Genomic DNA, 18,523 nt, shown 5'->3' with positions numbered 1-18,523 from the left:
CTATCTCTCTACTGTGTTCAGTTCTCTTAGTCGCCTCCTACAATACCCACGGGAAAGGAAGGAGTGGCCGATTCTATGCCAGGACCTACACAGCGGCTATTTTAATAATAATATAATAACAATTCATACATCGAACACACAGCCATTCACAAATTCAGTAGACACCCAACTAAGGAGAGGGGAAGGTAGGAGAAGAAGGACATAAAAAATATATCAATAAGGGACAAATATACCTTTTTTCTTCTGAGTTACAGGACGTGGTATATATTAAAGTCAACGTAAGTCCTAAAAGATAAAAATCTAACTTAAACACTTTGATATAATATTATAATAATATATATAATATCGGTAGGTTTTATTGTTTTATAAAAAAATAACCTATTCAGTATGCAGACAGCAAAATAAGTATATTTTAGTTTTAGTAGCTAAAACACTTTCTATAAAATGGATTCCTTTCAATAAAAATATAACACTCGTAGGCGATACTGTACGAGCAGAACAGAATTATAAAATAGAAATATTTCCAAACTTAAGACTAGAAAAGTCTAGACTCTTGGCTTTCTGTATTCGAATACTTTTATTTAGATAATGCTGAGTGTATACTTAGCTAGTAGGTGTGTATTTGCCTTCACATATGGTAATAAACGAAGCGCTAACTTTTAAGTGCACCTGATATAAAAATATAAAAACAGTATTTCCGAACCGATACTACATCATAACTTAAAAAAAAGAGCATATTCCTTTTTAAAAGGCCGGCAGCACACCTGCAATGCCGTTGGTGTTGTGGGTGATCATGGGCGGCGGTAGTCACTTATCGTCAGGTGAACCGCATGCTGTTAGCCCTCTGTGTTGTAAAATAAAACGTTTGCGCTTGGTTGTTATTAATGAAAATACGAAACTTACACAACTTCGTGTATCTAGTGATTAGTAACTTTGTAACATCATGCTACGGTAATCACGTCGTCTTGTAAAAAACGAGGCACGCGTTTCTTTATCGATTGATACAATTTGACGAATAAACCTTTTTAAACTTAATCGGTTCTGGATAATGTAGGTTGTATTCCCAAATGTTGATTTGAAATTTTTAATATCAGTAAGTCATCTCCTGACTTCTTATCAGCTTGACCAATTCTCCATCGATGGCAGGGCGTTAATGAGGAACAGGTGAGGGTAGGAAAAGGTCAGATTGCCCATTATAACGAATTTCACAAGAATTAGCTATAGCGGTTTTCAGTGGAAACCGTGGAGGTCAAACTTATAGAGTATAGCGATAAGGCTGTTAGATCCCATAATAATAATCTATTTCTCCTCAACATTATATCATCATGGTCTCGACCATTATTTGTCAACAATAAACATAGCCCTCCCCCATAGACTGTCATAAGGAATGGCCCTGAGCCACCTGCATCCACTGATTCACATTATATAGGTAGGTACTCTCTGTTCTGAGCAATCAACATACCCAGAGGGAGACAAAAGTCGATTGCTTGGGTACCTCTGTCCCATTCGTGTTTCAACCGTGAATCAGTTGTATTTGCATGGCTGTGTTTCGGTTTGAAAGGTGGGATATATCGTGAATTTACTGGGTACAGAGGAATAACACCTGAGTCCTCAGAAATGGCAACGCATGAGGGGTGTCATGGGCGAAACAGTATACTCTGTTATGGCCATAGTACTGCTCATGTCTATAGGCGACGGTTGCCACTTTCCATCAGGTGGACCATCAGCTTGTTTGCCATTCTAAGTTGTATAAAAAAATATCCTGATTATCTCGGACGACGTCATAGATAAAAACTAGTATCTGATAAACTAGATACTAAATCAAGTCGTAAACTTTATTCCCAATCTCCTGCACATTCCATTTCAAATAAATGCTACTCCTTCAATCAGCAAATTAAAGCGACTTCACCGATCGCCCTTTAGCTAAAAGTAACTACAGCGCACATGTTGTAGAATCATCTGATTAAACGGACGTTAACAACAAAATTGCAACTCTAATAAAACGGAAGAAAGACTATATTCATACGAGAATTCGGCAAGAGCATTACTTGTTCAGATCTGTATCGTAGCAAATTAGATGAGAGGTCGTTGTACCGAAATTAAAAGTGCTGAATTGTTATTATGTGCGCTTTGAAAACGCACGGTGTAGTGTAGAAAACATCGTAGTTGCAGGGAAAAATGTTTTAACCACGAAAAATTTTACACTAACGAAGTGTTTTTAAATACAATTTTTCATACCAGAAGGAGCCTTTGTATAGAAGTCATCTGCTTGGGTACCTCTGTTCCATTTGTGTTTCTGCCGTGAAGCAATTATGTTTGCATAGTTTTGTTTCGATTTGAATTATGATATTCTAAGCTGTATAATGTATTGTAATGTTAAAATAAATTCAATAGAAATTAGAGTGATATTGTTAAAAAGAGGAAAGAGCAAATATATTGCTCTGCTAAAAATAAGCAGCGCTTTATTTCAGCCGTTAACTGTCCACTGCTGAACATAAGCCTTCCCCATAAAGGGAGCTTTGCCAGTAGTTGCCATGTTTGACAGGCGGTTGGCAATCGCGGTTAGGCTTTTAGAGAAGTTTTAAGAGGAACGCTGCTACCCATACCTCGCCCTCCCTTAGTCGCCTCTTACGATGCTAATGAGAAAGGAAGGGGTGGCCCATTGTATGCCGGGACACACACCGCGAAATATAAGTAAAATAAAAATAAATAAAATATAATCGAAATAAAAATAAATATAATCTAATGTAAATTAAACGAAAATTAAATTCACTGTCAAAGTTGAATTATTTATTTAAAACGATTGTTTCGTAGAAAAATAAATACTTACCGTGAAGAAAGAGGTATAAAAATAAGAGGACAAAACATATCTACAGTATCGACTTTTCGTTAACTTCAAAAGAAGAAACATTTTCCAAACTCGTTACTTCGTATTTCCTCTAAAGTCTACACACACGAAGCAAGCAGTTGCACGGCCAAAAAACAATTCTGAATTCAGGCAATGCATCTTCAGAAACATACGGGACTAAATATTACATGTTTGTTGATAATTAATAATCGAAATAAAATAATTAGGCCATAATTAGCTAGTAAGATACTAGCAAATTATGGCCTAGTTTCTTTTTTTCAAATACACCTTCTATATTATTTTTTTCATACAACTTAGAATGGCAAACAAGCTGACGGCCCACCTGATGGAAAGTGGTAACCGACATGAGCAGTACCATGGACATAACAGAGTATACTGTTTCGCCCATGATGCCCCCCATGCGTTGCCATTCTTGAGGACTCAGGTGTTATTCCTCTGTACCCAGTAAATTCACGCCATACCCACCCTTCAAACCAAAACACAGCCATGCAAACACAACTGCTTCACGGTTGAAACACGATGATTTTCCTGTAATTGGTATTATTTAGACGTGAGATAACATTGGAAATTAGTCTTTCCTGGAAGACAGGACGAGTGGATCCATTACTATCAATATTTCCTGTCACGTTCGCATTCACGCAGTCTCGCTGGAAATCACTGTCATTTGTCAATATGTAAAATTATTGGCAAACATAAAAATCATGTCTTTGTACTAAAGCGATTTTTTCTTATCATAAAATTAGGAAAGTAGGATAGTTATTATCATCATGATATCAACCGTTTATTGTCCACTGCTGAACATAGGCCTTCCTTATAAAGAAGGTTTTGCCAGTAGTTGCCACGCTTGACAGGTTGGCAATCACAGTTAGGCTTTGGTGATGCTCTAAGTGGGACGCTGCTGCCTATCTCTCGACCGTTAAGTTCCCTTAGTCGCCTCTTACGACGTCCACGGGAAAGGAAGGGGTGGCCCATTCTGTGTCTATAGAACATTCTATTCTAAACATATTTATTTATTTATACTTTATTGAATACACAAAAATATATGACAGACGTAAATAAATCTACAAAGGAGAGAATAACTCTAAAAGAGTTCTCTTCCAGCAAACCCAAAGTGGAAAGGAGCATCAATGTCAACATACCTACGTAACATTTCCTTTTCTAAATTTAACTCCAAAAGTAAATGTTATGTTACTATACATATTTTAGTATCTTAGTAAAAATTAAGAGAAAACGGATTCGGAGGAAATTGATATATCAAAAATCACATATCGAAATAGGGGGTTAAGTATTAATTGAAGACTTAAATGATATTTTTTCTTTATAGATTTTTTTTTTTATAAAATTTTTATCAAGTTTAAATTTTATAAATCGATAACGATTTCAATTTTAATCTGTCTATATATTATAAAAGAATTCATAACTTTGCAATCTCATTTCCAAGAAATCGCTTCACAAAGCGTGAACGTTGCAAATATCGACCCGTAAATTCCAAACTAGATAACTTAAAAGAAGGCGGTGCTGAGTTTTTGAATTGGATACGCGAGGTGTGAATGGTTTACGAAGATGTTAAGACTGACTTTAAGTATATTTAGAGAAGGGAGACTTTGTACAAAAGTCGATTGCTTGGGTACCTCTGTCCCATTCGTTTTTCAACCGTGAAGCAGTTGTGTTTGTCATTCTAAGTAGCATAAAAAAAGCTGTCACGCTTAGAAGCAAACTGACAACCGTAGTTAAGCTTTGGTAATGTTTTAAGAGGGACGCTGCTACCCATTCCTTAACCACTAAGTTCCTTTAGTTACCTTTTACAACGTCCACATGAAAGGAAGGGGTGGCCTTTTCTTCGCGGGGACCACACGAGACAATGATAGAACTTGTAGAAGATCTTTAATTATTATAAATATATACATATTTTACACAGAAAATACCCAGACCAATACAAACAAACATAGTTATAAATGCAAATATTTGTAATATGCCTGAATAGAACCTACGTCCACTGAAAGGTAAGACGGTGTGTAAAACATTCGCATGCAAATATCACTTATTTTTACTCTAAAAATCATTTCAATGGAAACTTCCACAATATTAGTCGCTGCATACTTGCACTATGCTCAGAGTTCAGTTTAGTATTTGTTTTTATATTAAGAAAAAAAACAAAATTTATTGTTTCGCCTTGTGTCCCCGGCATAGAATAGGCCACCCATTCCTTTCCCGTGGATATTGTAAGAGGCGACTAAGGGAGGGCATGGGATGAACAGCAGTGTCTAAAGTAAAAAAGAAAAAAAACCTGTTATATATACACAGATACAATAATTATACAGACTAAAAGGTTGTCGCATAAAACATAGTGACAAAAAAAAACAGTGTCTCTCTTAAAACATTACGAAAGCCTAACTGCGGTTGCCAATCTGCGTGCCAAGAGCGAACAGTTAAAAGCTGATATGATGATGATTTAATCATTCAAACAAGATGTACCCAAATATCACTGGATATACAATAATAGAACTACTTGTTGAATTGCCACCTCGTTTCAATCAAAGCTTCCAAGTGGGTTATTCTATTAAAGGGTCCATTCAAATCGAACTCCGTCAATATAGGTATTACCAAATCGAAGTGAATTGAAAACGCATACCTTTCAAATAGTAGGGAACTCTGTTCAGAATAATCCTAGTGGACCGCTAACGAGTACTGAGAAATTGAGTTCATCAAGAATATCTTTTTGTGTCACGTACAAGTTATAAGCGATAATATCACATTTACCAGCTCACATTGGTAAATCTTAAGAATTACTGGTAAAACTTATAATTTGCCGACGTACAGGCTTCTACAGTAACATTTATATCAAAAAAAACGATGTGCATTCTGTTCATATTTTATCACGTGTGTTTCTAATATACTCAGAGAAATATGGTCGTACCGCTGTAGCGGTTAAAAAGACTACAAATTCCTCTACCTCATTAGAAATTCCGGTTGATTTGTTTTATTTTTACATGAGAACCTAATTAGATTTATAAACAATGTCCACCATTCCCAGAACTTCAACTTTGTCTGTCTGTTATGAAAAGTATTCCTGAAGTTTTGGATCGAAATTTAATGCGTACGGCGAAACACATTATCATACCGAAGTTTCGTTCATCACAAACCCTTCCACGAAGTGTCCGAACGACCGTCATTATGCCGTGTTAACGATATTTCTTTCGTGATTTTAATGTCAAGTCCGTGTTTTGTTTGGCTCCAAAATTGTCCTTGATTTCGAAAGAAATACTCTTGCCTATTCAGGTGAAACAGATTTATTCTAAAAGAACAGTAAAGTGAATTAAAACGTACTCAATTTTCTCAATCATTTATCAAAACTGAAGTACTTATACGTGAACAAAATTAACCAAAAGAACTAAAAGAGCAAACTAGTGCGTTACAAGAACTGTACTAGTTCAGAACACTTCAAACAGTGTTCTAACAAGGACAAATTTATTTGGACCACATTTGTAGGTTGATCGATTACGTAAACGTATAATCTTTTCACTTGCACCAAATAAAGGAACAGGGGGATTTATCTAATTATATCGGACTGCATTGGGAATATTAAAGAGACTGCAGTCGGCGCTGTCTGCGGCTACAGGCCAAACGAGATAACGGTTTGTTCTGTCAGCACTATTTTGTGCAAGTTTCGAGTATTCCGAGGATAATGATCGTTTATACGATGTTCGTATTTAATCTATTTTAAAAGGTTTCTTTTATATAATTGTGAGTCGCGGTATAAATTCGCTTGAAAAATTTGAACATTACTATATACAGTATACTTGGACTGTATTGACCGAACAAAAAAAATAAAATGTTAGAATTTTAAATAAAAAAAAATTTGCTCTCCATATTTTCTAAATTATAAAAATAAATACAATATAAAAAGGCACACTACAATTTTAGGCGTCATATATTCGTATATACCTGAACTGTTACTTTATGCAATTTGAATCGCAAACTGTACTGTAATGGAATGTTACTAACGTCCTCTTTCTAATGATTCTTCTTAGCATCTCACTCTTATCAGCGTGGTCGTGCTTGAATAAATGATGTGCCTTATTTAACAATGCTTCTCCACATTACGAAGTCAGTAGCAGTACAAAAACAATAAGTTTTTTCTATGATACTTAGAATAATAAACAAACTTACAATCCATCTGATTAAAAACAGTAACCGTCCCCTGGTACATTCATATGTTGTCATTCCTAAGAGCTATAGTATTATGCCATTATACCCTAACTGTAATTTCGTTGCTTTATCCTATCCTTCAAGCCGAAACACAGCCAAACACAATTACCTCCCAGCTGAAACATTAACATGAGTGTCAACATGGATGAACCTCAAATAGGTGGTCGACACTTCTATAACAAAATATTTGGGTTATCCCTACAATATTCTTCGTTGCAAATCGAATATGTCACCATTTCTTCAGATATCTTATAAGAAGACATAGAAAATGAAGCATTCTGACAACCTAAAACACTTTAACCCTACACAGGATATACCCAATACAGCCGGATATAAAGAAGTCGTGGAACAAAATGACCTCTTTGTTTGAAACTTCATAAAAAGTTGAGTTCCGCTTGATAGCCCAAGGGAAGGGCGTAAAAACTTGAACGCTACTTCAGGAAGTTTGTCGTTTGATCAGTGTCGCTTCCGTAATTTTTTTAGAATCCTCGTTGTCAGATGAAAGCAAAAGGGATTAAATCTATACAGCTTTGTTTTGTATTATTTATCTGTTTTTGTTTTTCCATTGAAATTGCAAACATCGCTTAAACGCCTTAAGCTGTGAACAATGAATTAAAACTATTCCTAGAGACGTTAAGTGCTTTAACAGTCGATTGCTTTTTATTAGTCTATACTTCACAAAGACAATCTACGTTGAATAACAGGATAAAATATTCCAGCTATTTTTACAGGATATCTTAAGTTAAAGACCAAGTTAACGTTACAATGATGATGAGGGTATAAAATTGGATTGTATGCAAGCTGCAAATGTAGAGCAAGAAGTTCTCGTATGATGAAATTATTAAGTGTTGTATTTTTAGCAATGTTGTTAGGTATCTAATCAAGAAATATAGATAAATAACATCTAGCTAAATCCAAATAGGAAGCTTTCGCATTTTTAAATGAAATCTAAACAGCCATAGTCAGTACTAAGTGTATTTTATTCCCGCACTAAAACTTCTGCGCGCCGCAGTACTCAGAATATCTTCAAAGTTCCTTCGCTGTAGTGAAGTTGCGGTTATTTTTATAGGCGTCTTGGGATGAACAACTTCCGCAACATAAAAACGCTAAGGGTTTAGTTACCTATAATGTTTTATGGGGTGTTACACTCTTCTGGATTATAAAAGTCACTCATGCACTTGTTGCTCAAGTGGTAATTTGACAATGATTAACTAAATTCCTTTATTATTTAAAAGATTCTTCCTTAATATATCTTTAAACTTGCTGCTGCAAAATATGTATTTGTCTTTATATAATGAGGATTTTTGTTATTATACCAGCTGTTAACTGTTCACTGCAGAATTTATTTTTATACAACTTAGAATGGTAAACAAGCTGACAGCCCACCGGAAAGTGGTAACCGTCGCCTATAGATATGAGCAGTATCATGGACATAACAGAGTATACTGTTTCACCCATGATACCCCCCATGCGTTGCCATTCCTAAGGACTCAGATGTTATTCCTCTGTACCCTGTAAATTCACGCCATATCCCACCCTTTAAACCGAAACACAGCCATGCAAACACAACTGCTTTACGGTTGAAACACGAATGGGACAGAAGTACTTAAGCAAACGACTTTTGTACAAAGTCTCTCTCTGGTACAAAGTTTCCCTCTGGTATATAGCCCTTCCCAATAAGCGGAGTTTTGCTAGTAATTTCCACGCATGGCAGTCGAGTCAGCAACTGCAGTTAGACTTTGGTGATGTTTTAAGAGGGATGCTGCTGCCCATTCTTCGATCGTTAAGAAACACCTTGTTGTGGTTATCGCCTTTTACGATACCCATGCGGAAGAAAGGGGTGGCCCGTTTTATATCGGGATCACACGGCATGATGAGGACAAAACTTACTAATACAATGCTGATCAGAAGTTTGGTATAGAGTTTTATTTGAATTTTCTTGCTACTGTATTTGCACTACCAGTGTATATACTTTGTCTTCTTATGATATCCTTGAGATAAAGTATACTGGTGACACTTTATTTTTACTCCATTACCACATAGAAGATTTATTGCAATAAACTCTTTTTATAATCTCGAAAGGTCTCTATTGTAGTAGGGACCTGCTTATCTCTTATTTGTCTATCAACTATTTTTTTTTTTCTCTGCAAAATAAAGAATAATGACTAGAATTTTGATTCTGACCCCAAAAATTTTTATTTAAAAAAGGAGATCAATTAATTAATTATTAAGAATATTGTTTTGTGGATTACTTTATTCAGTAATTGATCATTGAAGACATTAAAAAATGTTTTAAGGTAAAAAAAATATTGAATTAGTTCTATGTGCTGATAATTGTATTTTCTATATACTGTTTATTAATTATGCTTCTAAATTAAATATATAAACATCAAGTTCCTTTTTCGTTTGATTCTAAAATATTCGAAATATTTTTTATGCAAATTTATACTAAATGATAAGAATTCTTATTGAATCAAGAAATATCAGCATCATGAATATTAATGCTATATATCGGATTATTATTTTCCTCTTTTACTTCATACATGTATGCATAGGTAGAAATTCTTTGTGTATTTATTATTGTACAAGTTCGTTCCCCAACAGAAAGTATATTACCAAAAAACAAAACTTCGTCAAAGTTCGAAACCAACTGTAATAGAAAGATAATCTTGTTCTCGCACGCAACCTGATATCATTATACTCTGTTTCTTGTTTACCATGCTGGGAATGCTAGAAATTTCTACGGCTTAATTCCTAAGAGACTTTGAATGAACTTATCTATAATTTTTATGTGCATAGCTCATTATGAAATGAATGGATGAAATATCAATTCAATTCAAATAAAGAAATTATAATTGTGTTGTGGGTAATCATGGACGGCAGTAGTCAGTTTTTTTTTATGAGTGAAAATGGTATGGTAACCCCGCCTGCGCTAACCTGGTTGGGTATATTGCTAGCAATGGGATTCTCAGTCTCCATTACTAACAGTCCCTTCCCCCCGGCGGTAGTCAGTTACCATCAGAACCATTAAAAGAATAGTAAAAAGTATTCCAAGGGCTGTACACCTTCCGCGTAGTTTCTGAGTTTACTTTTTAAAACAACAAAATAAATTCTCGTATAACGGAAATAGCAGAGCTGACAAGTGGTTGTAACTCTTGTAATACGGCATAATAACTTTCCAGTTACCACCGCGACGGTCGCTCATGGCTCTATGTCACGGAAACCTGGACTGTGCCACGTTGACTTGTAATACATATTGCATATATGAACATATTGCAAAATACACTTGGAAATATTGTTGCATATACTTAATATTTATTTATTTATTCTTTATTGCACAATAAAATTCTGTACAAATAGCGAGCTTAATGCCATATGCCATTCTCTACCAGCTAACTTTTGGGTAAAAACAGAAAACGTATGAAGAGCAGATGTGGTGAAAAATATGTGACATAATTATAGTAACACATTAAGGCAATACACAATATAAATATAATATACACATAAGAAATGCACATATAATACATAAACATTACTTTTAATATATATGGATAAACTAATACATATGAAATATATACAGTAAATATTAATGAGAAGTGATACAAAAGGCGGCCTTATCGCTAAGTAATCTCTTCCAGACAACCTTTGGGTAGAGGACATTGAGAAAAACACAAAGGATAGGTGGCGCACTATTATATAGATATTATCATATACAAACATATATACATACATACATACATAATATATACACAATCTATCTATCTATGTATCTAAGTCGGAGGAAGAAGCTAGTGTTTAATACATTATCAGTAAAAAAAAGCATTTCCAATATTTTAAACATGTTATAAAGTTGTGATAGTTGGAAAACACTGACATGAAAAAAGCATTAGCCAAAGTTATCTATGAGAAAATAAGACTTGTTAGAGAAAGTTGGACGCTTTGATTTACGACGGAAAAAGTACGAAGGTTAAATTCCAAAAGTTTGTTTGCCCTAATAATAATATATGAGGAAAGTATATAATGCAATTAAATTTAACAGAGACTGGAATATTTATTTATTTACTAGCTTTTACCCACTACTTCTTACATATCGTCATAGTCGTAGAATACTGACGGATCTGACAAGATTACATATAAAGATCCGTCAGTATTCTACGACTATGACGATATATAAATACAATCTGAAAGTTTTTGACTTTCAATACACAATTTTATATGTAAGTATGTGTACATATAGCGAACTTAACACCTAATGGCGTTCTCTACAAGTCGACCATGAGGCAAATAGAAAATTAAGTAGGCGATGCATTTATTTACTATTAAAATATGTATAAACATTGTTACTACATATTATATGTATATACATCCATATATATGTTATACAACAAATCAATATACTACCTACATTTAATTTGACGATTTTAAGATTTGTCAGTGAAATTAGAAAAATGAAAAATAAAGATTGCTACTCAAGGGACAGAAAATGTTATTTAAACTTTTTCTTGAAAAATTATTATTTATATAGTTTTATTCGCATTACACAAGTTTTTGGTTTTAGTATACATACACCAAGAATGTGCTTTATAGAAAACGTTTTAGCTACAAAAAAAAAACTAACATATATGTACATACAGAATACCGAACCTGTGGTCCCGGTATAGAATGAGCCACCCCTTTCTTTCCCGTGGGTGTTTTAAGAAACCATTAAGGGAAATTTATATTTGAGGGATGGGCAGTAGCGTTCTTCTTAAAACATCACCAGTTTAACTGCGATTGCCAACCCGCCTGCCAAGCGTGGCAACTACTCACAAAACCCCGCTTATGATGAAGCCTATATTTAGCAGTGGACAGTTAACGACTGATTTGGTATACATACACTTGAAAAGCATTACCCTCCTTTATTTAGCAGTCAGTTAAGAATATTACCCCTAACTCGTGCCTACATTTACATAACTGAATCACAAATTAATACAACGTCTATTGTTACAGATTCAAAACAGGAGCAGTGCAACAAGACAGTTGGTATTTATGATGATGTCTCCTCGCCGCCAGTCACTCCTGAGAACTTCGGCAGACCACTTACATGTACATATAGGTATGTATGTTATACCCTTGTCATCACTACATAGTATAAAACAGAGTAGATTTTTGTCTGTCTCTTCTTATGTATGCTTAGATCTTTAAAACGACGCAACGGATTTTGATGCGGTTTCTTTTAATAAATAGAGTGATTCAATAGATATTACATCATATAATTACATTACATCTAATATATAAAATTCTCGTGTCGCGGTGTTTGTTACCAAACTCCTCCGAAACGGTTTTACCGATTTTTATGAAATTTTGTGTGCATATCGGGTAGGTCTGAGAATCGGCCAACATCTATTTTTCCTACCCCTCAATGATAAGGGTGACCCACCTCTAAATATTTTATTTTTATTTTTGTGTCATTTTTATTTTATTATGACTTAGCATTGAAAAATACATACAAATTCCAATTTTCACGCTGTTACGATCAACCCCTGTTTTTTAATCGCGATTTTTATATGCCGCAATAGGGTTACAAGATAGCAATCGAATATAATAATTGCAATAGGATAAATTTTCATATACAATTCTCGAAATAATGTATAAATATGGTAAAACAACGTTTGCCGAGTCAGCTAGTTACATTATATACGGTAATTAGATTACACAAACAGTTGTTATAAATTTGACATGGCACCTTTGACAGCCCTGTTCAATTTACTTCTCGCCTATAGATTTATATAATGCCCTCTATCACTCGCCCGCTCAATAATCCCAAATCCTTTCTCAATCCCAATCACTTAGAATCTAGAGTGATTGATTAGTGAAGAATTGTATCCACAATATTTCTTTTTATAGCTAATAATGGCAAACAACTGACAGACCACCTGATAGAAAGTATGACCGTCTCGTACAGACATGACCACCGTGATCATCACAATGTATTCTATGATGCCCTTGACAACACTCCAAAGAACTATGGTTTGCCGTGTGTCGTCTTTCCCTTGAGTGTTGTAAGAGGTGACTAAGGTAACGTAATGATCGAGGGATGGGCAGGAGCGTTCCTTTTTAACGATCACCAAAGCCTAACTACGGTTGCCAATTTACCTGCCAAGCGTAGCAACTACTGGCAAAACCCCGTACGGGAGACGCCTGTGTTCAGCAATGGACAGTTAGTGGCTGATATGATGATGATGAGTTAAATGGTAACCTCGACGGCACCAGGGAGAGATTATAGGTGAGGATGAAAAGGCACAAAGGTTTCCATGGAAAGCGTGGAGGTTGACCTGATAGGGTATATTGGTAGTAATAGGACAGATAGTCTACATTACTAACAATTCCTCCTCCCTTCCCCAACTATGATGTTATGCCACCATATCCAGTTATGTCATTGCTATATCACTTTAAGCCAAAATACAGCCATAAATAGAGCATCAGAGACACCCATGCAGAGGACTTTTATATAAACTCCCTTTTGGCAATAAAAACAGAATTATATTACCATAAAATCACCATTTTCAAATCCTTAAAGACGCGCCGGGTTCATCTCGAGAAAACCATTATTACACCATCAAAATAAGCTTCACTTATCTGCGGCTAAGGCATTTGTGATAGTCATAAATTACATTTAGGCCCTCCGACTCAAATTGCTCGAATCACGCTCTAGATATCGATCGAGTTATTAGACCCCGCATAGCTATTCAGGTCAAGTGTCTGACATAACAATTGCCCGCCATTTACCATTCAAACTCAAAGCCCGAATACACGATATCACATTCTTAACACGTCGAAGAGAGACATTCGATGTAAACATAACAATTACAATTCCTATGGAGTATTATTTATATCTACATTTGCGATGAGAGCTCAGTTGGATGATGCTTGGTTGAGATTCCAAAAACCAAAGTAGAATCTTAGAATAAATCTCAGATTTTTCAAATTCATGTCTGGATTATTTAGGTTGTATTCTACGCATTCCAAAAAACTGACCCTAATCGTGGCTAAATCAATCACTTTGATTTAGAAAGTAAACTAATTAACTGTATTTGATAACATTTCTATGGAACCAATATCCTTTCAGATAAAAAAAATAATTTTTCAAATCGGTTTACAACTAAAGAAGTTAACAAGTTAACAAACATGAAAATAATACCACTGAATTGAGTATCTCCTCTTTTTTGAAGTCAAAGAAAAATAATTGTCGCTTGTTTTCATGATTCGGAGGGTGCGTAAATCTGTCATCCGGTAAGCCACGTCTGAAGCCTTCGTGTGTAATGGCTTAGAAACTGTTGACGCTAGATAGTAACTATCGTCACACAATTTTTTTTATACAACTTAGAATGGCAAACAAGCTGACGACTCACCTGATGGAAAGTGGTAACCATCACCTATAGACATGAGCAGTACCATAGACAACAGAGTGGTTTCATGGAGTTTCGCCCATGATACCTCCCATTGCCATTCCTGAGGACTCAGGTATTATTCCTCTGTACCCAGTAAATTCACGCCATATTCCACCCTTCAAACTGAAACACAGCCATGCAAACACAACTGCTTCACGGTTGAAACACGAATGGGACAGAGGTACCCAAGCAATCGCCTTTTGTACAAAGATGTACGATTACAGGGTACAGAGGCATAAGACCTTAGTTCTCCGGAATGGCAACAAATGAATGATGTCAAGGGGGACATGGTATACTCTGTTATGTTTATGATACTGGTCACATTTATAGGCGACGGTTACCACTTTCTATCAGGTGGGCTGACCATTCGTTTGCCATTAAAAATGATGCGTGCATAAAAAAGATATGCCTATTTTGCTGTGTACAAAAATCTTCAAATGTAACAAACAGATCTTTTGTAGACACATAATTTTGTCATATTTTCATATTTAGGTTACATATATAGTTTTTTTTTTTACAACACAGGGGGCAAACGAGCATGCGGCTCACCTGATGGCAAGTGACTACCGCCGCCCATGATCACCCACAACACCTACGGCATTGCAGGTGTACTGCCGGCCTTTTAAAAAGGAATATACTTTTTTCTTGAAGGTTATGTTTTTGTATCGGTTCGGAAATACTGCTGCTGGAAGTTGATTCCAAAGAATGGTTGTGCGTGGAAGAAAGTGCCTTGAAAAACGCACAGTTTTACATTAAAGATAGGAACATGTCAAATTGTTACTATTTCCGATATATTGTTTACTGTTATCCTTACCAGGTTATTTATGGACCTGTACAAAGAATATTTAATTCAATTTATGTCATCTCTTCACAGGTTTAGAGCATTTCGGGGTTCACCGAAGGATTGGATCCTGAGGATCCGTTTCAAAAAGTTCAAAGTTGGCACGTTAATAAATGGAACTACGTGCCATAAGGGATATATGCAGGTGTGTTAACAATTTTATTTAAATCAAATTTGTAATATTTTTGTTAATTTCTACTAAAAGCATTCACCTATTGTATTATATACTTTAAGACTATTTTAATAAGGCTAAGGAACACCAGATAGACGATTTTAAGGAATAGTTCTTAATTTTTGAGCCTTCCGTACAAGTAGCATGTGAAACTATCAAGGAAATATGTGAGCTTAATTTTTTGTATTAACAATCTATATAATTTAAGCATAAGTATTAAAATAAAATATAAAACAAAATAAAAATATTGTCATTCAAATAAACATGAATATTGTAATTAATCATTTTTAATGATTACCATGTGGTCTTGGCATAAAATAGGCTACTCCTTCCTTTCCTTTAAATATCTATAGAGACGTCTAAGTGAACTTAATGTTTGGGGGACGAGTAGCAGTGTTCCTCTTAAAATATCACCAAAACCCAACCTGCAAAGTAATTCAACTGCTGACAAAATACCCCAATAAGGAAAGGCTTATGTTTTTTTTTTTTTTGTTGGGTGAAAATGGTATGGTAACTCCGCCCGCGCTTACGGTATACGCCGGCGGAGCACCAGTAAAGGGTGATAGATGAGAATGAAAACAGGCCAGTTAGCCCATCATGATGAATTCATCAGAAATTAACCATGATAGTTTCCAGGGGGCACCGCGAGGAGGTCGACCTGTTTGGGTATATTGCTAGCAATGGGATTCTCAGTCTCCATTTCTAACAAACCCTTTCTCCCTAGGCTTATGTTTAGCAGTGGATAATTAACCACTGATATAATATATAACAATAATTCCCAATTCTGTGTATAATTTGAGAAAAATAGGCAAGAAACTCAGCTGTTGCTTTCAAAAGTTTTACAGCTTGAAAAAGATTAATTACATATCAACTATTAATCATGGCTGGAAAGAAGCCATATAGTATATTTAAAAAAAGAAAAAGAGTGATTTGAATTTTAGCATACCATTCTTGTATCTCTTTGTGTAATGTTTTATAACTATAATTTTACGTCGTCTAACTATTACTACTTTATTATTGTCCTACAGTTATACTACACTTAGTACAGAATATTCATATTATGTTCGAGCGTTGAATATTGTACTCGATTAATATTCCCGATATCTCCCAAACCTTCTCAATTGTTTACACGATCAATCATCATCAATCATTGATGCGCAACTGTGCTGTTTTGTTACATCAAATAATCAACATACATAAGATTCATTTGCCGTGTGGTCCCGGCATAGAATAGGCCACCTCTTTCCCGTGGGCGTCGTAAGAGGCGCCTAAGGGAGGGCGAGGTTTGGGCAGCGGTGCCAATCTTAAAATACCTCCAAAGCCTGACTGCGCTTGCCAATCCGCCTGCCAAGAGTGACAACTGCTGGCTAAACTCCCCAAGGACAGACTTATGTTCAGCAGTGGACAGTTAAAGGCTTAAAAATAATGGTAATATTCAACACACGTGTTATTTCATTTTATTTCATTATTATGAAATTCCTCATTGTAATAACGCCGAAACATTCAAACTGTAATATGTATATTATTTATTAAGAAGGTAACAATTCTCGTTGCAATGAAATAATTTATTTTCTTTGAGACGGACAAGTCAATAAACGAAATTGTAAGGCCCAAGGTGCACGGAGTAAAAATATTCCTTTATAGACAGGCGGTAGGTACCTTCATTTTGTGAGAGATGATCTCAAAAGGAATTGCTTGGTAATCAACACAAAGAAATACAAAAGTTTCGAATTGAGATGTTTTGAACATTGACGGTTTAAGGGAGCGAATTACTGTTATCCGATTGAAATTACTGTGGATACGTATATTAGAGATTGAAATTGAATTAATGGTGTTTTGAAAATGACAGGAAAATTTGTAATTTTTTACTGTGAATCCCAGTAAGATCTTTCCATATAGATTGCAAAAAAGTTTTTTAATAATATCAAGGAATGATTAGATATTCTAATGTATGGTACATTAGAATCATGAGTATTTTCTCCAAATAAATGTACCAAGGCCGAAAAATTCTAAATTTATTAAATAAATAGTCCCTTGATAAACATGGCGCGTCGATCCATGAAGTTAATATAAGGTTGATGCTTCTCTCTTATATGTCGTAATTTTTTTTGACATTTTTTACTAATGTTCCTTTGATAAAAATGTTTAATTTATCTGATAAAACGGTCCTAAAAAAAATGACAAAAATTTTCATTTTGTGATGCGTACATTAATTACATAAAAATATAAATTAATAATTAATATTTTTATATATATATATATATATATATATATATATATATATATATATATATAAATGGAAAAAAAAAACCGGGAAAAGTCTATCTGTCACTTAGCCAACACTTAGCTGAGCTGTCTATGTTGTTTAATTTTTTTTAATTTATAAATTGAACTATCAGTTAATAAAATAGTTATTAAAATAGCTCACTACACTTTTTGAGAAACTGTAAGTGAAGTGAGCAATATATAAATAAATTAATTAATTAATTAATCTATTTAGTGCTTAGATGAAGACAACAACAAAACATTATTCAAATATGAATACTCAGATGCAATTCATTGGTTGTGTAACGACTTAACACTGAAGCCAGTTGTGGGTGTACACAAAAGTAGTACACTAATTGAGTCAGCGAACGGCTCACCAATTGAACTAATTAATTTTTGAACTTCCTTGACTCGATGCAACTTGGAAACTCGTGCGGAGGCGAGAGAACAGCCAATTTGAAGAACTAATTATTGGATCATTTATTTACGCTTACGTACTCCTCAAAGTTTTCGATTTTGAAATGAAATTTCAATGTAAAATCATTCCACAGTAATTTCACTGGGTGTTAATTGGAAAATTTATTCGGACAGAGGCGTTTTTTAACGTTAATTACATGGTAGGCGATTTTGTTCATTGCTTTCGTTAAGTGTCGACTAATTTATGTTTCTATTTTTGATGACACAATATAAATAATTTCCATTTGAGAAAAGATTAATTAATACATAAGTAAATTATA

At 34.7% G+C, this 18,523-nt stretch overlaps 1 protein-coding gene across 1 annotated transcript in view; it reads left to right on the top strand.

The window, feature by feature from the left end:
- The window catches only part of LOC113513971 (uncharacterized), a 149,939-nt gene that overhangs the window by 105,016 nt on the left and 26,400 nt on the right, over positions 1-18,523 (top strand). Inside the window, exons 2-3 of the mRNA XM_052894132.1 lie at positions 12,068-12,173; positions 15,383-15,494. Of these exons, the coding sequence (XP_052750092.1) occupies positions 12,068-12,173; positions 15,383-15,494 (218 nt within the window). The remainder of the gene's footprint in view (positions 1-12,067; positions 12,174-15,382; positions 15,495-18,523) is intronic.

This window comes from Galleria mellonella, unplaced genomic scaffold (assembly GCF_026898425.1).
Source record: "Galleria mellonella isolate WM207_F2 unplaced genomic scaffold, CSIRO_AGI_GalMel_v1 utg116, whole genome shotgun sequence".
Taxonomy (NCBI): domain Eukaryota; kingdom Metazoa; phylum Arthropoda; class Insecta; order Lepidoptera; family Pyralidae; genus Galleria; species Galleria mellonella.
The sequence above is the reverse complement of the archived record's forward strand: the minus strand, read 5'-3'. Positions and strand labels throughout refer to the sequence as shown.